Below are 23,034 nucleotides of genomic sequence, written 5' to 3'. Positions count from 1 at the left end.
TTAATGTCTTGGCACATATGAATGCGTGCCTCTATACTTCTGGGCCAGGAGCATCTGGGATTAGGTGGGGGGATAATAATAAAAGCATCACAGTAGTACAACACAAGCCCCACCCCTTTGGTATGTGCAACATGACATCACATACATGGGCATAAGGGGTGGAGCTTGCAGCATGACATCATGATGCTGCATTCTGACAAAAGCTGCAAGCTCCTGTGGATGTTTCTCACCACTAACTTCTATTCCTGATCTCTCAAAAGCAGCTTGAAAACAATAGATGGTTGTCTTCACTTCTGCCACTTCAGAAACACTAAGATCAAAAATTGAAATTCATGGCCCTGTCCCAAGCTTTGGCAAGTCCTGCAGCCATGGATTATTTAAGGGGCTGTCTCTTCCTGATCATGTCTACCCATCCCATCAGGTCCAGCAGAAGAGGTATGTTGCTGGTCCCATCTGTTAAGGAGTTGTATCTGAAGGGACCCAGGAGACAGGCCTTTTCTGCCTTGGTGCCCACCCTGTGGAACATCATTCCCCCTGAGGTGAGACTAGCTCCATCCTTGGCAGCCTTCTGGAAGCCCTCAAAACGTGGCTGTGTCAATAGGCTTGGGGATCTCAGGGAGCTGGAGAATTGTTGCAGTGGCTACATAGTTTGTAATGTTGAAGATGCTCTCTTTAAGTCTTTCTTAACAATATTTCTGTTTTATTTAAATTATGGAATGTTTTAATATCTGTTTTTATGATTGTTTTTTTACTATACGTCACCCAGATTCATGTTTGTGAGATGGGCAGCTATATAAGGAATAAATAAAATATAAGGAATAAATAAAAATAAATACAAAATCTCAGACATACACAAGAGGGAAAGAAAGGATATCAAAGCAGCTTGGTACTTTATATGCAGCTTGTTCCATGCTGAAGCAAAGAGAAACACTGACAGAAACCTGGCATTTTCAGCCCTGCCCGTTTTACAGTTTGTTTACAAAACTGCAAAGCCATCTTCCCTTTAGAATATATGCCACAGTGGCTGAACTCCAGTAGTCAACACAATTGGGAAAGCGCCTGCCCCAGACTTTGCAGATCTTCAATACTTCCAGATGAAAGATGGTTTGTGGGTGGTTCCTCTTGCCCCACAGCTGAGCCATAAGTGAATCTGCCCAGTTATTGTAGAGGATGATGGCATAGATGGCACAGTGGAATAGAAGTGATCTGGAACAATTCCCACTTCCATCAAGCAGACTATGAAGAGAGTAGAGAAACAGTTACATGCATGGACAAAACACGTGTTTCCTCTTGAGGTTTGTAAGCTAAGATGGATTTTCCACATCAAAGCATTATCATTAAAAACACCTGTACCTCTGAGGTTAGACTGGCCCTGACTCTGTCAGCTATTCAGAAAGCCTTAAAGGCCTGGTTGTGTTCCCAGATATGGGGGTCAGGAGGGTAGTCTGAGCCCATGGGAAGTTGTGATTTTTATTGTTGCCTGGATGTAGCATGTGGCGGCCATTTAGAGAGAGATATATATTATGTAATTATTGTTGAGAATATTGTGGTTTATTATTGTTTGAGTTGTTTTGGAGCAACAAATTATTACATTGCTAGCCACCCAGTGTCACTATGGTGAGATGGGTGGTCATATAAATCAAATAAATACATAAAGTATGAGTATAAGAAATACTAACACTTATATTGTAACAAATAGGAAATATCTATTCCCGTGTGACTAAACACAGTGGGATAGTTTAGGTCTTTCACAATGTAAATAGGTACAGTATCTTCTGACTTTGAAAAGTCCAAATAATATCTTTAAAATTGTCATATCATTTCCTATTCTTTTATTTAGTGACATTTTTTATTCATGACAGTGATGACTAGTAGACTGGCTTTGACAGATAAATATACAGTTTTGTTTGCATAGGCCAGTTATATTTTTGAGGCCATTTTAAGCTAGTAAAAGGTACTGTATGACTTTTGAATCTCCAATATTTGATTAAGTTGAATATTAGATCAGTTCTGTGGCACATACTTGGGATTATCTTTTCAAGTCTAAGGTTAATTTTGAACTGGTCAGCCATCCTACATTCATGTCATAAGCCTGACAGTATTTAAGAAGCTATACTATAATTTTACATGTTTGTGATGTGACTCAGTGCTTAGTAAGTATGTAAGAGAATGATAAAATTACTCAAAATACTATGACTATTATAATTTGTTAGTTTGAAATTGTCCTGTCATGTTGTTTGAAACTACTGTTGTTTTAAATGGTGGTTATGATTTGTACATTGTGCAAAGCCAGTTAGTTGAAGCTTCTTTGATAAACTAGTTAGACAAACCATGGCTTAGTACAACATTCAAACGAAGTCTGTGAAACTGTCTGGTGTCCTCTGAACTCCATATATGATACTTGAAAGTTAGTTACATTGGGTAATACTTTCACTTTCTGTTGAAATAAAAAGTTTCTATACTTTGCTACAGTATAGTGTAGCAAATAATACATATATTAAACTGTTAAATCTAATATTCCATGTTTGAACCTGCATACATTTATATATTTACCATGTTAACTTCCACAGTTGTCTCATTCTCCAAATCAGAATTTGCATGACCATTAACTTTTTTCTTTTCAAAAATATGTCATGTGATTATTCAGAAGGTCAGTGCTCAGATGATATAATTTTAGTATGTCCTTTTTCTAATAAAAACATATAGAGACTGATTTAATGGCAGCTTTGGAAGACCAGATTTGGCATTGGAACAAACTATTATAGCTAACGTTTATATTCCTAATTTTTCATTGCTTTCCCAAACAATAGAATACAGTATATAAGCAATTCAAATTAAAATAGAACATCAAGGGAACCATACTTTGACAATTGAAGATGCAAAAAATATAACCACGTAGATCTGCATCTGTCTATGAAAGGAGCATTCTGTACCCTTTAATTGAAAAATTAGCCCGGATCCAACCTAGTGTCAGAGGAGTGTGATTTAAAAAATGAAACAAACAGATCACAACAGATTGTAACTATGAGTAGGTTTGGACTATAGGTATGGTAAGCATGGATTGTATATAGTGTGAGACTACCTGAGCAGAGAGTTATCTCCTTGCCTTAGTAAATTACTCAGTGCGAAAAACTGCAATTTATGTTATGCTTACTTTATATAGAAGACCAATGACATTTCTTTAGAAATAAGTTCATATGTATTATAAGTGCCAAGCCTGAAGGCTCCTAAGACTCTCTGGATGGAAACTTGAAGGATTTGACGGGTACAAGTTGTAGTTCCCAGTGCTGTCTGCTCCCTTCACAGATGTAGTTTGCTGCCATTTCTCATTTTCGTTTTCCTGCTGCCAGTTTTTAGGGTTAGCAGAAACAAAACTATTGCCTTTTTTTTCCTTGTGGTTTTTGTAGACCAGCAGTTTTGAGCTCCTGAAAACTCATATTTCCTATTCTTTTTTGGAATAAATACAAGAAATAGAAGAACATATCCCTATTACGGTCCCATAAGAGTTTCATGGAAGCCCCATAAATGTTAAAAACCATAAGGAAAAAGCTGAATTATGAAAAATTCTGGTGGGAGGCAATACTGACAGCTCAATTTGTCATTACAATAGTATAAAAATGTCTTACCTTACATTTCAGTCTATATACTACTAAAATTCTCATTGTGTTTATCTGTTTGTACCCTCAAGTTAGCCCAAACAGTGCATAATACTGCAACAATTTTTGAATCAAGGTACCTAAAATCCACTAACTTAACGCATAAAAAATCTGGGACCCATTACTCCTATGGAATTGAAATTTCCACGATGTTCAGACCAGTTCATTTTGCAGAGTTGTGGCCACTGCAGTGTTCCTGCAGCCACACGATCGTGATTTCCAACACTCCCTGCCAGCTTCCCATAAGCAAAGTCAATGGGGAAGCCAGCAGGAAGTTGGACATTGCTACCATTCCCACTGCTTTTTTGCCTGCCCATGGTCATTTTGTTTATCTGTTTAGGTAAGCAAATCTTGACTTATTATTGAAGTTTGCCACTACAACAATAATTGCCACTACAATTATTTTTCTATTTATGATATATAGTCTTCTTAGATGATCATGGGCCTGTCTAGCATTGGGGTAAAAAAACCCCAAATGGTCAGCCTAAAATTTAATGTTGATTCTGGTCACATCAGACTGCACTACCTTCTCTCAAAGGATGACCCAGCAGGTTACAAGGTTTTATAGTAGCTTATTAAAAGTTTAATTTTGGTGAAATAAATTGTGGTGAGTTCAAAGCCTTTGTTTACAATTTCTTCAGTTAATTAGGTACTTCTCTTGAAAATTTGGCTGAAGGGATAAGTGACAGATGTGGGAAAGAAGGCTGCTTGTTTAGAGATGAGATAATTATAATTTTGGTGGTATTTCAGTTGAGAAGATATTTATGCCTGTTCTATTAAATGATTAGTATTTAATGATATTAAATTAGACTGCTGAATGGAAAAGTGATGTTAGGTAAACTGTTTAAATAACAGTTTAGTTTAGCTTTTATAAGTGGTACTCATTTATAGCAGCTGGCTTATACATTTAACAATGGTATTGATAAACTCTCTTATTTATTAGAGCTTTATTGATTAGCTATAAGGCCATGTCAAGAACCTAGTTTATTATAGATAACAAGGAGCGAGCCTGCCTGCCTGCCTGCCTGCCTGCCTGCCTGCCTGCCTGCCTGCCTGCCTGCCTGCCTTCCTTCCTTCCTTCCTTCCTTCCTTCCTTCCTTCCTTCCTTCCTTCCTTCCTTCCTTCCTTCCTTCCTTCCTTCCTTCCTTCCTTCCTTCCTTCGTAGTACAAACCTCTTTACGTTCTCCAGAGAGTTAACTGGAGAATAAACTTTCCTTCTGTCCTTCCTTCCTTCTACAAACCTCTAAGTTCTGCAGAGAGTAAATTGGAGAATAAACTTTCCTTCCTTCCTCCCTCCCTCTAGATGCTTCTGTGCAAGCTTTTAATGGCATGGCTGTTCTGTCAGTTTCTGAATTAGATTATTTCTCCCCTCCCTCCCTCCTCCTCCTCCTCCTCCTCCACCCCCACCACCACCATAGTGGAAAAATTGCATCCTGAAGATTTTGTTTTGGCAATCATGTTGTGAGGCAGTCACTATGTATCTCTACTGGCAAACCTTATAAACCTCCAGCATTGGGAGGCTGTAAGAGTATGGAAGTTATTTTGCTTGTAGGATGTGGCTATTTTCCTTTCTATCTAAAGAAATGATATTTATATATCCTAAATCGTGAAAGAGACAATAAGATGCAGTTGTGGCAGTTGTTTTCAGATAGAAACAACTTTATCATTCATTAATGTTTTCCATACCACTCAAACTGGAATTTTAAATACACTTTGTAGAACCGAACCCAAGTTCTGAATCCTTAATTTTAAATAAATATGATGATGCTGTTTGTCACTACAGAAATATCATTATAATGTGAGTATTGCAAGCTATAATAAATCAGTTTGATCCCATGTCATATTTAATTACTATGATCTTGGTTTTTCGCAAAGTATGCCTAAATTCTATTATTCTTTTTATTAAATAAAAAACACCTTCAAATTCTACTGAGTAATGTCTAATCTTGGAAATATTTTAACTATCATGTTTTTCCAGAAGGGCTAAGAAAAAACTAGAAGGATGTTTCACTGAATTTTGGAAATCTGCAGGCTCTTTAGTAATTATGGGATAACTTGTTAACAGTTCAGCTGCAGTGCATTCCTCAGACAGCATTTTTCTTTATTGGAATGAGAATATCTTTTGTAACAGCAGGTTGTGATGGTGAGGCTAATTTTAGCTTCTATGATGCATTTAATAATCTGGAAGAGTAACAATGCTTGCAGATCTCCATTTTCATTAATGAAGATAATTGGATTGATGGAAGGGAAGAAAAATGAGCCAAATCTCCTCTCAAAAAGACTGAGCAGCTTTATCTCTGTGCCTATCCCTGTTAGAATAAATCTGCTCTTACAATATACACCAGTACTTTCCCTGTACTATTTATTAATGTATTACATTGTTCTTATTATTTTTCTATTGTTAATGTTTTTGAAAACTTCAGTTTGTTATGCAAATTAGAAGTAACATGGATTGGTACAGTTGCCTATTAAACCAAGGAGTATGGCTTGAAGACATTAATTTCTAACAAAGAGTTGGACAGATCATTCCAAGTAGAATATTGGATATTTTAAAACAGTCAAAAGAATTGTTGCCTTAGCATGGAAAGGGATGAAAAATCCTTATCCTACTGCTATTATTGTTTTCATCTGTGTCTGTCTATGGAGCAGTATGTGTGTGAAGCATTACCCCATCTGATGCCATCAGACATGTTGAATTTCAGTCCCATAGTTCTTAACCAATATGGCCATTGATTGTGCTGGAGCTCCAAAACAATTTAAAAGTGTTGGTTTAGAAAAGGCTAATTTGGAGAGAGAAGAACAAATTATCCACAGTATCAAGTCTGACAGAAGGTGAAGCAAAATATGGATGTGATTTGTCCAGTGGGTGTCTTATTTAGTGGAAAAATTGAGACTTTGTGGCTGTCAACCATACCTTTGGAATTTGGGTTAAGGCAGATGCATTTCAGAAATTAGTGGATCATTTTTTTTTTGCATGATTAATAAGGATACATGGCCAATCTTTGTCCACATGGCTTTTGAAAGTACAGTAGTGTTCTTTTTATAAAACCATACACCTTCATCACAATTGAGGTATACATCAGCAAACTACTTGTCTATCTCTTGCGTTGCAGCCATGGCCCTGTCTCCACTTGATTTAATCATGGCACAGTTATGCTCCGACAATAATTTTCTGCCGTGTCCCCATGATGTTGTTTTTATCTTATCCCTAGTCCATGAATAGGATAGCCACCAAAAAATAATGCAGAATGTCAAACTAGGCTTTTGTTCACCACTTTCAATCGCTACCCATCCTCATCTCCTTGAAGAAAGAAAGTGGTTGCCTGCAGCTAGTTAGTTTCAGTTGTCTCTCCCCTCTCCCCCCAGAATCTGTTTAGTTGCGCAGTCATGTCGGGTCTGCCTCCTAGTGCCAATTTCTGTCCTGGTATGTTCCAATATATTTATTTCATATTATTTTAACTTGAGAGATGCTCCAATAGGTTGTGAGAGGAGAGGCACGCATGCCAGCCTACAAAAGCTTAAGCAGAATCCTAAAGTCAAATCCACCCCATTCCTGCTGCAGTGCCCTGACTGATGGTGGTTTTATTGCTAGCTGGTGACATGCTGAAAAAGGATGGCAGCAAATCAGAAGAGAAAGCTAAACACTTTGTCCACAACAAATGGAACATTCACAAATTATGGCAACATCATTTGGTACTGATTCAAAATACAAAGCAGAAGTAGGATAAGGATTGGCATGGGCATGGGCGTAGCAATTTTTTTGCTGGCATTGTTTGGTTCTGACTCAAGGATGGTGGAGAGGGCCTGATAACTGATATATTTGACTCTGGTAGTATACCAGAGTCATCCATTCCTTGCAACACAACCTAAGAAATTACTTTCAACATATTAACTAAAGAACAAGTCGTCAGAGTATTAGAAAGCTTTCTGAGAAGTCTTTAGAATTTTGTCTATAAAATTTGTACTGAAAAGTCCTTTAAGTACTTTTATTCCATAGCTGGGTGTTGGACCTGAAAACATCATTGTTGCACAAGAATGAGGAAGTACATATTGTTCTTCAGTAGGAAGTTGTATATTAGAGAGAGAAATGCATCACAGTCACAGACCAATTTAAACCAAAACAGATTTAATCTCTCTCTCTCTCTTTCTCTGTGTGTGTGAGAGAGATAGGGCTGGGTCATAAATCATTACTCTGAAACTATTAAATTCTCCCAAAATATTATATAAATTGAAGTCTTACATATATATTTATTGTTATGTACAGAAAATATGCACAGTGTCCCTTTCTAATACTTTTTTCTCTAATTTCTGATTAAAATGTTTCAAAATCTTATTTCATGACATTTTTACAGTGAAGTCAAAAAAGTTTCTATTAAATTCATTTAGTGTAATTTATTTTATTCTGCACACAAATTATTAATTTCCTTAATTTATAATGTATGGGGTGTGATATTCTTAAAAAGAGGCAGTAGTAGATAAACAAAAGGAGGTAAGTTAAGGTTTCTCCCCAAACAATAAAACTGTATTTCATTTAATCATACCTTAGAATGGTAGGTTGCATAACACTAATAGAATCTGCATATTAACGTTTTCTAGTCAATAAAAACATGTTCAGAATGTATAAATGTCACAGTAGTGCCCTGCTAGCCTATTATTACATGACTGTACATTATCTAGTACCCAAAGGAATAGCTATTTAAAGAAAAACAGTCATGAAATTGAAATAGCTCTCTCCACGTTAAGCAGCCTTTCTCAGTCTGGTGCCTTCCAGATAGGTTGGGAGTGAGTTGTCCCTCCAAGAAATCTCAGCATATGGTCAAAGATGGAGGATTATGGGAGATGCAATCCCAAAACTCTGAAGGGAATTGTGGTAGAGAAACCTGCAGAAAAGGCTTTCAGTTTCACCAGGCTTTTTTGGATTTCCACAGAGATAAAAAGAAGTTATCTATATATTAACATATACCTCATAAATGGTGGTAGGACTGTGCAGCATTTCAAATTTGAAGACAAAAAGAGTTTGCAGAGGCTTGAACATGATACCTCTGCCACTGTTATAACAACCACTCCTTTTCCCAAGATTAGGGAGCTGCCTCCCAAAACTGCCGTGGGATCCTGGGTAAAGACATGTTTAGATGAAGAAGTTGCAGACAGATGCTATAGGTAACCCCACACAGAGCATATAAAGGCAGCTACTTGTTCTGGAATCCTAAATACTACACAGCTCCAACAGACAATGTAGTTAAGTACAGTACTTCTTATATGCAATAAGCCTAGAAATGCCTGGTGAAATTGACCTAAATTGTCTGTATTACTAGTTTTTTTGGCTATGGCAAACCACTGTTAACATGCCACCCGTGAAGCAGTGTTGTTGCCATTAGGTTATGTCTTAAAGCACTCCACTTCATATGTGCTTAAAGATTTAATTAAAATGAATTTAATTAAACAGTCATGTGGTCAACTGTTGAGGTCCTCACTTGCTTAACAACCCGCACGGTCCTTAACAACTGCAATGGGGACTGCTGGGCTGCTAAACGTTGCGGTCATGTGATGTCAAACTTTACGACCGCATTGCTTAGCAACGGAAATTCTGGTCCCAATTGCCACTGTAACCTGAGGACTACCTGTAGCATCCAAAGTGGACTGCTGAGATTGAGCCTGGCTAAGGTAAACACCCCACAAAATTTCAATAGTGTAATGACTTTGGCCAATACCTTTCTCTCAGCCCAGGCTACCTCACAAAATTGTGGTGGTGGAAACTGGGGAAAGGAATACTGTGTATATCACCTTGAATTGTAGAGAAAAGACAGGATCTAAATCTAGTAAAATAATATAAATAAAAAGGGAATTACCTTTTATCGAATTGATGGAATCAGTGGTTCAATGCATAGTGTCTAAACTCTCATAAATAGGTAAGTGATGACATAGTCAAAGCTGAAATAAATTTTGATCTGTTCTAGCCTTGAATACTGACAGCGGGATAGAGGAAACCATCATATTGTATATAACAATAGCTGATAGAGAGCTAACAATTATTGGTGCCTTCTTCTTCCCAGCAAGAAAAGTTCTCGGTACAACTGAATACTACTTCTGTTCTTGGTCAGACCCAATCCGCATTATCGCAAATTTCTACACTTTATCTAGTACTTAGATACAGACATCACTTAAACACCAGACACATTTTTTGTTGTCCTTTGCTTAGCTGAATGCATTATTTTGTAAACATTCAATTGACCTAATTAAAGTAATGCTTAATTGATTTTAGATATTATTTCTAGCCATTATTGTATAAGGCTCTACTTGGCCTTTTTTCATGCACAAATATCTGATTTAATAATATAATAATAATCTGTTAAATGTATATGCCATTCAACCCCCAACAACTCTCAGCAGTTCACAATCGTTAAAACATTTAAAAACAAAGAACAACAGGAAAACATACGCATGAACAGCACAAGATAGAAGAACAATGATGGCAAAGAAAATAGAGGGAGTAGAAAGGAAGAAAGGGGCGTTAGTCATCTTTTCCAAAGGCCTGGGTGAAGAACCAGGTCTTTAAGGCCCTTCGAAACGTCAGCAGGGTGGGAGCTGTTCAAATCTCGGGGGAAACTTTATTACAGAGGGCAGGCACTGCTACAGAGAAGGCATGCTTCCAGGGCCCTGATAGGTGGCATTGCTTAATTGATGCAACCCAGACTGCACCAACCCTGCCAGATTGAACCAGTTGGGCAGATACTATGGGAGACAGGGAGATAGATTTCACACATTTTCATAATTTAATATTTCTACAATCATTATCTTCTCATTCAATGAAATGTCAATAGCCATATTATTTTTGAGGGAAGAGAAGGTCTACGTGGGATGTTTTGCAAGTGATCTCTTCGTACCCTAGTGAATAAATGATGAAACTGCATATAGAAATCTAAGTCAATGGGAAAGACTAACATTTGTTGGCTACCTGTGACATTGATTAGGTGTTCTGTGTCATAGCAAAAAGAACTTTGAGAATCAGAAAAATTGAGTTTTCTAAGATCTGGACTAGGAATACCTCTTTAAAAATGAAGTTAATTCTAGATTTGTGTGCACATGATAATATTGGTAGTAAATCTCAAGTTTATAAACTTCTATCTGAGCACTACTCTGTACAAATGGCATGATATAGTTTTAGTTAATGATATACACAGTGGTTTGTTGGGTTAGTGAAATATGTTAATACTTTCAAGATTGAAGTGGGAAATTCTTTGTGTGTAAAAAGTATTATGAACCAGCTATTGCTAAATATTAGTAGTTTGGCATCATTCCCTGCCTGGAAAAGTTTTTTTGAAACTAGTACAGGAAGGAATTGTTAAATTCCAGTTCTGCCCACTGAATTGGTAGGTAAATCTTTTTCTCCAAACTATTCTACTGCAACATTGCATTATACCATAATGTAGTTTGGTTTTGACTAGGATTATTTTGTGTTCTCAACAATTGTGGTTTATTCTGATTACTGTACCTTGCTTTATCCATAATGGCATTGCCTAAAGCCTTGATGGAGTTCGGGATTTCTTTGGTGGAATTCCCTACTGAATTACCCATTTCTCCCAAGCTCAGACAACTGGAATGCAAAATGTTTTCCTGTGTTAAAATAGGGGAGCTACATTTAAAAATTAGGGATCCTCTCTGTTTTCTTCTTCCCTCTCTTCTTCTCCTTCTTTTAAATACAGTTAAGGGAATAGGCCTCTTTCAAGGTTTTAATGTATTATGTATAAACAGATATTTAGGTATTACTTTTGAAAAAAGAGAATTGAATTGTTTTTGTGATATTTTTTCTTCTTATTTGTAGTAATTGATTTAATGTACAGGTAGTCCCCAGGTTAAGAACACTCAGTTTAAGGACAACCCATAGTTAAGAACAGAGCCTATTGTAGCAAAATTCAAGTTAAATACACAGTGATTGAGTTAATTGCACAATACTACTTTTATGCAGTATTATACAATAATACTGTTCTGGCTTACATACAAATTCGACTTAAGGACAGACCTTGGAAATGGAACTCGTTCTTAAACTGGGTACTGCCTGTATAATTAAACAGAAATTGAGGATATGGTGTAAAATTAAGATTCTGTCTGCCTCCTGTAATCCATGATTGCAGAATCTAATTTGGCCTGCCTTTAATAGCTCTGTGTGTGTGTGTGTGTGTGTGTGTGTATAAATAAATAAAACTTAATTTAAAAATAAATATTAAGGCTAGCTTGAATATACTGTCTCACTAGTTCTCTTCAGTAAGAAACATATTGCATAGCCTGTTATTTTACAATGTTGAAACTGGAATAGACTCACTTTATTATTCATATTCCTTTATAAAAAAAATTAGACAAAATATGAAGGAGGAACATAACATTACATCATCCTGTTAAGAGCTGGGTATGAGATTTATAGATATAATTGTTCTTAACAATATGCAGGTTAGATAGTGGAACTATGTGTGTATACATAAATAAATTATAACTTTGCAAAAATTTTAAACAATTACCTGATCTCAATTTGAATTTAATTTTACTTTTGTGCTTTAAATTTCAACTTTTGTCTCCATATGGCGATGTATTGTTCTGACATTTTTATAAATTTTCTATCTCACTAGTTTTCCTTCTAACAGAGACATTCTAGGGAGGGAGAGAAACAGAGGGAAACCAGACCTATGAATATTTAGTACTACAGGTAGTCCCTCCTTAACAACCATTCATTTAACAATGGTTCAAAGTTACGACAGCCTCAGAAAAAGTGCTTTATGATGTGTACTCACACTTACGACCATCACAAACTGTCACCCCCCCTCCCCATGGTCACCATGGTTGTTAAGCAAATCACGTGGTTGTTAACTGAATTCCAGCAAAAACTGTCCATTGGGGAAGCTGGATTTGGCTATGGTGATTCACTTTATGTCTGTCATAAAAATGGTCATAAAATCGGGTCTGGTCACGTGGTGACTCGGTTAACAGCCACCCCACTTAACGACCAATTTTCTGCTTTCTGTTGTGGTTGTTAAGCAAGGACTACCTGTATACCAAGTATTCAAAAGAAGTTGCTCACAAAGCATATTGATGCAAGCAAAGCAGCACCCTTCCTCAAAGTGTTGGACCTGGCTCTGTGGTTTGTGCATGCTGGTTTTGTGAAACACATCTTTCAAATGTTGCGCAGCCTGATATACATTACACTTATTTCATATATGAAACAATACACCATCATTAAACTGCAACCCAAACTTGTATAAATAAGAAACACTGTATTACTGTAGCTAATAGTGATTCAAAAGTCTTTTGAAAAATATCTGTCTTCATAGAACATGGACAAAACATTGCAAGTCTTGTTTGTGTTTCATGAAGTATGCATCTTTATCAACAGGTTTAATTTCTTAACATAGCAAGTCATGTACATGCACACCAAACTGCCACAGAGGAACTCTCTCTTCTGCTTGGTATTCGGGTTGAATTGTGTCTTTACATTTGTGAAGAGCATTATCAAATCTGGATGATGAGCAAAGGTTTTTAAAACGCAAAAAGACTAAGAGAGAGAGAGAGAGAAAGCACAGGTTACTGTATTATTGGAAGTGGAAATGTACGTGAGGTACATAACCATCCCAAACCACATCAATTTACTCATAGGCCATATTTGAATCCTATGGATACCTATTTTTTTTAATTTCACGCTGGTTTGATGTTCTTTTCAGTATCGAGATGATTAAAACAGCAGCACCATCTGCTGGCAGCTGAATAGTAGATTTCAGTGAATAAAAAATCAATGAGTTTTTGCAGTTCACTGGATCTTCATTCACGTGGTCTACTAGAAGTTACTAAATAACTGATATAGTTGGCTTGTATAGGAAACTACAGGATAATACACTTGATAAAAACAATAAAGACGAAAAATTGACTGCACAATATGTCTTCTGCCCATTTTCCACTGATTTCCCACTCCCATTGCCAACAGGTTCTTGTGTCTTGTTCCATTCTATTCTTAAAGGTCCCACAACCATCTGTTTCAAAGAAAACAGGATCCTACTCTGAATGTGAGGCAGAGAGAAACCTGTAGCTCAGATACTGCCATTTAGGGATAGTTAATCCTAGCTTGGTTGCCCGAGATAAGTGATTTATGGTTCCTCCCTTCATTGTCCTCCTATCTTGGACAATGCTGTTCAACATGTGCATTAAATATATGTGTGTGAGGAGACATTCCGAAATGAAGTCTGTGAAGCACCAGGTAAATAGAAAACTCATTGGCTCAGATCCAAATTTAGTTATGCTCAGATTATGAAACTGAGCGTGCTGTCATGATTTATTAGCCCTGTTGCTTTTTGATGGAGCTGTGGTTTGATCTTGAAACTATACATTGTTTCTAAATTTCAGTTTATAAATAAAACAATCTGTGGGTTGTACCCAGTGATGATTATATGATACTTTTACTGTTTATGGAAAGTTTCATAAAAGCAAAGCAGAACTCATTTTATATTTGTTTTTCTCACTATACTAATACTAATGTTAGGTGCAATTCTAGTCTTCCAGCTGGTTTTTATTTAAGTAATCAGTGACAGGCGATGAGTTAGATCACAATGTCACTGGGTTGGAGTTGCATATTTAATGTGTACTTTAATACATTGCTTCCTGAAATGCTAAGCTTGGCATTTCAATTCTATCAATCCAAAAAAACAGTTTTCAGTGACATGAACATATATTGATGTTGAGTATATACTAAGAGAGTTGCTTCTATGCTTAATTTATCCCTGCCATGGATGTAGATTTCTCTTTCAGTAAAAAAAAAAAAAAAGGAGCTGGACTGAAAACTAACTCTTGTAAACATATTACGAATAGGAGTATAGCCATCCTAATGGCAAACTCCCATGCAACAGCTCGTCTAGCAGTGAGAGCACAAACATCCTGCAATAGGGAGTATCTCAGAGGCATCTATGAGCTGAGAAATGTCAGATGGGTAGAGTAATAATAGCACCTATGGTGATTCTACTAGACATTTTGACAAGCAGTAGAACATCATAACTGTAGCCAAAATAATGTTTAAAGGTATTTCTCAGGTGCCTTATTTATTTTGTCAGCCACAAAAATATTAGCAACAGACTGTGCTGAAGAGCCTATTAGGCCACATCTGGAGCTGTTTCTTTTTTATCTAATTAACTAACAGTTGAATTGGGACACAAATTGCATGCGCTGCTTTCCTTTGCAGTTCTCTGTAGATGCATCAGTGTCACAGCAAGCATTACTGTTGAAAGAGATTGTGTTTGTTTTTGATGAGCTCTGCCATATTAAAAATGAGACACTCTGCAGGCCAGGTATTCAATATAAGCATCAGGTTTGCTGCATACTGTAATGTTTACTGTAGGGAAATTGTTTTGCCACAATCAGTAAATATAAAATAATGCATCATGACTATCATATTTATTTTAAAATTTAACGAGCATTATTTGGATAACTCTAATCTTTCCCCACATGCAGTTTTAACTGGCACTTTGATTAACAACTCTGGCCTTATCTAATTCCCAGCAAAGAACTGAAGCAGTCTTTTTCATTACTCTGATTTTAGATTAAAAATATTTTTTCTACTTAAACTAACATCCTGACACAGTAACAAGTAAATGACATTTAACAATATGTTAAATTGGTTTGCTTTGAAGCTCTTTTTTGGAACAGTTGAGTCAGGTGATCTGCTTCTTGGTGTTGCAAGAAATGTGAATATATCCAGAAATCAAATCAAATCAATCATTGTTATGGTCTTAAAAGTATGCTGTCAAACAAATGTAATCATGCTGTCTTCCCTCTTGGTATTCTTGTTCCAGTTTTGTCCAACACTAGTGTTAAAATCTCATGTCCAAAAAGGTTTTGCCGGCCATGGACATAATGGTTGGTGTGATATCCTTGTTGTGATTATGGCGTGGGTACGTAAATTCACAGAGGTTACTGTCAACCAGCCAAAACAAGTAGACTTAAATCGATTGGTGTGTGAAACTCACTGGTGGGAAAAAAAGGAACAAAAAAGAACAAAAAGGATGGGAACAAACGTTGGAAGCAGATTTGCAAAAGGCTGAACTGGTGCAAAGCTGAATTGATAAAAGACTGAAATGATGCAACGGTGAAACTTCATCAAAGTAGATGCACAAGCCACACTTCTGCTTATTTCAGCATCCTAATTCATGCCTATTTCACATCAGCAAGTGACACAAAAGGGAAGGGAAACAACATCAGAGAAAGATGAGGTGGGGATGGGGATGTATTTGCCAATGAGGCCAGCACTGTTTGTTTTGAGGCACTATAAATGCTGCAAGATAGTGTTGATGATTAATCTGGTCAACCCATTTCATGACTGCCTTTTTTTTCCTGAAACAAAAAATGGGTGAGGCTCTAAACTATTCCTAGGGAAATCTTTATTTCTATGATCTGTTATGGTTTTTCCCCTTCTAGCAAGCAAAAGGTATGGAAATCTTTAAAGTTGATTTCCTTTTAGAAAGAAATGTGACCAAGAATTAGTCTTAACAGCAAAGAGTGTAGAACAAAATTGTTAAGGTTTATAGAACACTGAGGATAGAACCCTTTCTGCTGATGCTTCTTTAACTAATCCACATATTGGGCAGATTTTAATTACTTCCATTTGGTGACATATCCTTTCATTCTCTTGTATACTGAAAATTTGCCTATGAAGTATTCTTTTTATTTGAAGTACAAGAAAGGCTAGGTAGATTGCTAATAATAAACAAATGACTAATTGGTATATTGTCTGTGCATGACTTAAAGTAATTACGTATTAAAGGAATTTAGGATCAAATAATGCATTTGAAGCATTTCATTTGCCTGTTTTGTATTTTGTTTCACTGTGCAGCTACACGCACAATTAGTTTTAGCTTTGGAAATACCGTATGGAGAAAAAGTTTAAACTATTTTTGCTGATCCCATTTTTTAAAAAGAAAAGGAAATGAAGAGCATGCAAATTACTGTCTAAGAAAGAAGACTATTTTTGTGTCATATGATATCACTTAATTGGGTAAACACTGGAGAAGAAGAAATGGTTGGGCATGGATTAAGTAAATTGAGTTTAATCTCACTGAAAGAATGTTTTATTGTGAATGTTATAAACTGGAGATTGTCCTCTTTCCACTTTTAAAAGAGCAGTATTAATCAGCTGCATAATGCCAAACATGCTTGAGCATTTGCCTCCCTAATAAAAATTCTGGCTTAGTATATTGTGTTAAACAGCCAAACAGGTTTGAGTGAATGTAAGTTTAGGATTCAGAAGAATAAATGTATCTTTAGTATTTCTTTACAGCAATATACTTTTCAACAGTTTGTAATACAATGCCTTTTTAGATTGGCAGCTTCATTTTATTTCAGGGGGCTTATTTCATCATCTTTTAGTTCTGATTAGACATCCCCAAAGCAACTTATGATATTAAACAGAGCATTCAAAACACAATAATCAATATATTAGACAATAACAGCAGTCAAAAGAGAAGACAGAATGGAGAAATATATACTCCCATATACTTCTTCATACCTCCATCATTATTATCTAAGATCAATGTAGCCCTGTCAAATGAGTAAGCTACATTGCAGTCTTTGGTGTCAGTTAAATCTTTTATTCTTCCAGATGTTTAGAAAACGATTTCAGTATTTTTTTCTTACTTTTTCCCATTGAATTTATTTTTGGTCTTATTATCAACTTCTTAATCCCTGTATGTATTTTATGTGTTTCATTTACTTATACACTTTCTTTTTAAAAACTTGCTAATCATGCAAATGATGAGGTCATGATTTTATACTGTAAGCTTTTTGTGCCCCAAATATAAGTAATTTGATTTCATGTTTTGTTTTGGCCAACAAAAATGAACTTTGCCTGTCTCCTTAGATGGCTTTTGTACTGATTTGTAGGGAGCCTTTCCCACTTTTGTGGGAAAGAGAGATTTCATGTTGCTCAAGAGGGCACAAGAGAATCAGGGTAAGCTCTGCATATGTTTATGCCTAGTATTTATAAACATTTTTGTACTATGAAAGTAATATTGTAGCCAGATCTGAAGCTTATGCAATTTGCCCTTGGTGCCACTACTGATTCGATTTTGTATAAACATAAATCAGTTAGCACATAATATTACTCTGAGTTTGCACTGACTCAAGATGTTTCCATTTCTTTAGGAAATGAGTAATACGTAAGATGTTGCTCAGTTTTGTCTATCAGACATTTTATGATAGAAAGCTCAGAGGAGGATGTGTATGATAAAATTTAAATCAAAGCTATTTTTTGCACTGAGTTGATCTGTGAGATAAAGATATATAAATATATCTTTAGTGATCTAATTTTCAATATTTCCCATATTTCTTTGAATTTTATGACAGTACATCTCATTGTTGGTGTTATATTTGTGATATAACACATATAATGGCTGGATTCACACATTGTGTTAACTCATTTTTTTAACCAAGGTTTATGCAATAATCCACGGCTGGCTGAGGTGGCATAGTAGCTGCTTGCTTTGTTTCTGCCATTCTTTGGGGGGGGTGGGGAAGTGAAAGTAGAAGGAATTGGTATGTTATCAAAGGCCAGGAAGTTGAACTGTTATCAGAGGTTAGGAATGTGCAAGGTCGCACCTCTGTGAGAACCAAATTGGCGCCTGGAAAGAGGGGGGTAAGAAGTAGTGGGAAAAGTAAAGTGGGAAAAGCATGGGCTTTAGTTTCAGCAATGCTTTGCTTAGAGTTGCATGTACATTCCAATAAATGAAATCTTTTTTGAACCTAACTTGGGTTGCATGAGATTTTTCTTCATTGGGATTTGAACATCGCAGACCTGACACATGGTTATTGAGGATGCTTGATGGAATTCTGCAAGACTCACCTTGGACTGTACAACAACACAGCTGTCTGTCCTAAAGAGTCCAAACCAAACGTTTGAGAAACATTTTCCAGGTCTCCCAGTGTGTTCCAAACACAGTGTTCCAGTGGGAACAGCAATCAGGAGTTGGTAAAGTTGAATCCAGACTCTGGATAACTATTTTTACTGACTGGCTAAAACTTTTCCATAATCCAGTTGGATTGGTCCATCTAATTGTTGCAATTTCAAATCCTCTTGGGGAAAAATAACTTGTACCATAGTATAGCCCAAATGGCTAACTACTTCCAACTACTCCTTTAATTTTACTGTACATTAAACGATCTTTAGTGATTGGGTGATTCTTTTTGTAAGCACTGGATGTAAGTATTTAAAATAAACTAATCAGAAATAAAAACTATAGCAGGTATGGAGCTTGCTACATGGTTGTATTGATTGACACATGACTTGCACTTTCCTGCTGATTTTGTGCTGTGGTTTTAATTCAGTTTTAATGAGGTTATTTTATTGTTCTCTACGTTGTGTATTGTTTTCTGTGGTTGTTTTAATTATGTGAGCTGCCCAGAGTCATGTTAGTCTCTGAGTAAAACATTAAGAAAGACATACTGCACAGATGTATCATGTATCTTTAAGTCCATGTTATGGGAAAATGTATGCATTAGAATCCTAATCCATTTTTTCCTAAATGTAGCTTTGGGAACAGAGAATGAAACAGTTACCTCATATGCCACTCAGAAAAGTTTATATTGATTTTGGAACTTTGGGGAAATGGAACATAGGGGAGAAAAAATGGCTGGGACAGAAAAAGCAAAGAGCTCTTCAGCCCCCATTTAATTCTCAGGTGCTGTCTTTCGAAATTGCTTTTTTCTAAAATGAAACAAATTAAAGCACCACTAAAGTCAACATTGGTGCTATAACATAGTCTGTGCCTGTGTTCCATGTACAGTTAATCCTTCTGTTCCCACTCTAGAGCAGAGAAAATTCCACTTGGCAATGATCAGGAACTAATTTACAGGTCATTGAGTCAAATTCGACTCTTGCTGACTGCAGTCAACTTGTCCTTAGCAATAATTCGTAGCTTTTCCAATGAAATTCTAATAATTTTTTTCTCCCTATCCATCCACTTTATCTGTTGTCTTTCCCTTCTTCAACTTCCTTCAACCTTCCCAAGTACAGCTATTATTTTAGTCCATCATCTCCTCACATCATATGCCCAAACTATATGAGCTTCAGCTACTGATCATTGCCAAAAGGAGCAATGGCATGGATTGATTAGTTCTTCAGCTCTTCATGACACTCTTAATAACCATTTCCAATTCCATAATTCAAAGGCTTCTATCTTATTTTTTTTCAGGATTTAGTTTTCTTAGCCATACTTTACCTTTGGAAAGACCATTACTTTTGCTATTCTGATCTTTGTTGTCATTGAAATATCCTTAACCTTCATTCATAATAATTCATAGCTTTTCCAATGAAATTCTAATAATTTTTTTCTCCCTATCCACCCATCCAAAACTATTATCTAGTTTTGTCCCTGCTTCTCCTCTTCTCCAGTACAAGGTCTATTTTTAGCTATTCTTCCCCCAAAATAAAACTATCTACCACCTTCAGTTCTTCACTGAAAATAGGTCACTGAGTGTACAAGTTGACATTACCCTTGTCTTCCAAATATTTAATATTAACTTGAATTTAAGTTTTAGTGAGTTCTTCTAGATGTTATTTACCTTAGACCAGCAGTTCTCAGTGGTCTGGAGATCACTGGAGGTCTGCAAAGTCAAATACATAAATATTTTAAAATTTCTCAGTTTTAATTTCTAATACAGTAAATATCAATAGATATAACCCACATAAAACAAAGCTGTTTGGAGTCCTCAATCATTTTAAAGAATGTAAAGGGGTCATGAGACCAAAATGTTTGAGAACCACTGCCTTAAACTTATGAAGTGGTATGTCTGTATATCTCAAACTGATAGTGTTTTATCTTTAATTTTGATTCCAGCTGTCATCTCTTCTACTTTTTCCATTTTATACTATATTGGTTCACTTTGGAAAACAGAGTCAGTTTAATTTACAATAGCTTTTTGTTTGTTATAAAGATTCCTCCAAAAGATTATTTGATATTTTGGCACATTAGCCTTAATATGTCCACAGTCTGGTATGATCTATAAGAAGGTCTTGCTGTAGCCAGTGAAGCAAAAGTAGGTCTTCTTTTATGCTCTTCCTCTCTGTATTATTTATCTTGTATTGGCTATCTGATCATGTGGCTGTCTACCTTTTCAGAAGCCTGTTCATTTGACATTTTTTTCTTCTTCTGTGGCTTTATTCTTTTTTGCAATATGTTAAACTAAACTTTGCTTGCATGAGGAAATAGGGCAGTAGCTCACTGAATCTGTTTTTAGATTCTTCCACCTGTTTTTAGAACAATAGATAGACAGACAAACAGACAAACTGATCTTTCCCAGTCTCTACACCACATGGTATTTTATTATGAGACTCACAGCTATCTGTTGACAAAGAGCTGTTAGCACTTAACTGCTGAGTAGCAGCCACATACATTCAAAATATACCACAGTAAGAATTTTAAATCAAAATCTACTAAAATTGTTTTATGTCCAAAATTTTGAGTACATCCTAGTAAAATAATTTTACCATAATATGTTAATGCATTCACACAAATATAGTATGATCAAAAAGTTTAAAGAAAGTATAGATTTATGGAAATCACTGCATTTGGGCAGACACATTTCTTTATTGTATCATGGAATCATGCTTCTCAGATTCAGTATGCAATTTGATAAGCTAATATATAGGTGAGCTTGTTGGCTTTACTAAATGTATCTCAACTACTTTTTCTCTGAGAAAATGGAAAATGGCTAAATCGAAGAAAATGTATACTTTTTGTTTTGTTTAGAGGCTCAAAGCAGCTGCTCAGTGAAATAATTACATATAATTTGAAAAAATGAAGAATATAAACAAATTGTGTAGCATACAAAACAACCTGTGGAACTTTTATTTGTAAGACAAAGTTATATTATTTTAACTTCTAAATGAATGTCAATAGTTTTAGGAATATGGCAAAGTTTAGGCTTAGAGCTATTTATAATTCTGAAGTAAAATCATGTACCTTTGTGTTATTTGTTAGTTGTGTTTATTTATGTATTATTTATTATGTTTAACCTAGAGGAAATAGCAGAACACTATGTCCTTTCAGTCAATGTATTTATGCAGCAATTCATTATTACTCATGAGAATTATGATAATAAATTATGATAAATTTCTGAATAATTTCTGATTACAATGACATATGACTATATATATAAAACTTTACACAAAAAAGCCCTTACTGATTTTTGTATTTAATCTTTTCTTAGGTGGAAAGACATGATATGAATACACTCAGTTTGCCTCTTAATATTCGCCGGGGAGGTTCAGACACTAACCTCAATTTTGATGTACCTGATGGTATATTTGAATTTCACAAAGTAAAACTCAGTGCAGATAGTCTGAAACAAAAGATTCTGAAAGTTACTGAGCAGATAAAAATAGAACAAACAGCTCGGGATGGGAATGTGGCAGAGTACTTGAAGCTAGTGAACAGCGCAGACAAACAACAAGCTGGGCGAATCAAACAAGTCTTTGAAAAGAAGAATCAGAAGTCTGCCCATTCCATAGCCCAGCTGCAAAAAAAACTGGAACAATATCACAAAAAACTAAAAGACATAGAACAGAATGGCTCCTCCAAAAGCACCAGAGATACTTCCAAAGACAGCCTAAAGGAAATCCAAAACTCTTTAAAAGATGCACATGGAAAAGCTCGTGCTACCGGCCAGGGCAATGAAAGCAGCAAAACAGGGGTTCCAGGAGTCTCATTGACACCCCCAGTGTTTGTTTTCAACAAATCCAGAGAGTTTGCAAATCTGATTCGGAATAAGTTTGGTAGTGCTGACAACATTGCTCACTTGAAGAGTAGCTTAGATGACTTCAGACCAGAAACTACTAGGGCATACGGTGGTAGTGCCACAATAGTAGCCAAGCCAAAATACACCAGTGATGACGAATGCTCAAGTGGAACATCTGGATCAGTAGACAGTAATGGAAACCAGTCCTTTGGCCATGGTGGGGCAAATGCTTTGGACAACCATGGAAAGCTTTCCATATTCTTGGAAGAACTGAGAGAAATAAAGGAAGCACAATCCCAATTAACAGAAGATATTGAGAATTTAAAAGTACAGTTCAAAAGAGATTATGGCTTTATTTCTCAGACCTTGCAAGAGGAAAGATTCAGGTACACAATTATATTTCATTAAAATTACTTTACACAGGCAAGTGAGAATATAAGTGTGTCAAGGAATGCAGCAAAGAAAAAAGTGAGTTGAAGAAGGAATGAAACCTTTTCACTCATACAATTTTCATTAGGCAGGGACCAGATTTTTTTTTTTTTAATAGCGTTATAGAAGTATGACATCTTGTAGATGTGACTTAATATTATCACCTGCAAAAAATTACAGTTTAGGGATTAAG

The 23,034-nt window shown here is 35.9% G+C and overlaps 1 protein-coding gene and 1 long non-coding RNA gene across 5 annotated transcripts in view; one reads left to right on the top strand and one right to left on the bottom strand.

The window, feature by feature from the left end:
- TMCC3 (transmembrane and coiled-coil domain family 3) overlaps positions 1 to 23,034 on the top strand; it is a 120,739-nt gene that overhangs the window by 87,807 nt on the left and 9,898 nt on the right. For all 4 annotated transcript variants that reach the window (XM_088141894.1, XM_088141895.1, XM_025164382.2 and 1 more), the window contains one exon: positions 21,885 to 22,798. In XM_088141894.1, coding sequence (XP_087998020.1) covers positions 21,885 to 22,798 — 914 coding nt within the window. The remainder of the gene's footprint in view (positions 1 to 21,884; positions 22,799 to 23,034) is intronic.
- LOC148215932 (uncharacterized) lies at positions 1,107 to 22,027 on the bottom strand. The gene is made up of 3 exons (XR_015796428.1): positions 21,954 to 22,027; positions 20,238 to 20,279; positions 1,107 to 1,236 (listed from the first exon to the last, which is right to left on the bottom strand). It is a non-coding gene; the product is annotated as an uncharacterized LOC148215932 (long non-coding RNA).

The sequence above is a fragment of the Python bivittatus genome, unplaced genomic scaffold (genome assembly GCF_059951505.1).
Source record: "Python bivittatus isolate LINGU-HERP-01145 unplaced genomic scaffold, Pbiv_v1 ctg000330_np1212, whole genome shotgun sequence".
Classification (NCBI taxonomy): Eukaryota; Metazoa; Chordata; class Lepidosauria; order Squamata; family Pythonidae; genus Python; species Python bivittatus.
Note: the sequence above shows the minus strand (reverse complement) of the source record. Positions and strands in the feature narration are given on the sequence as shown.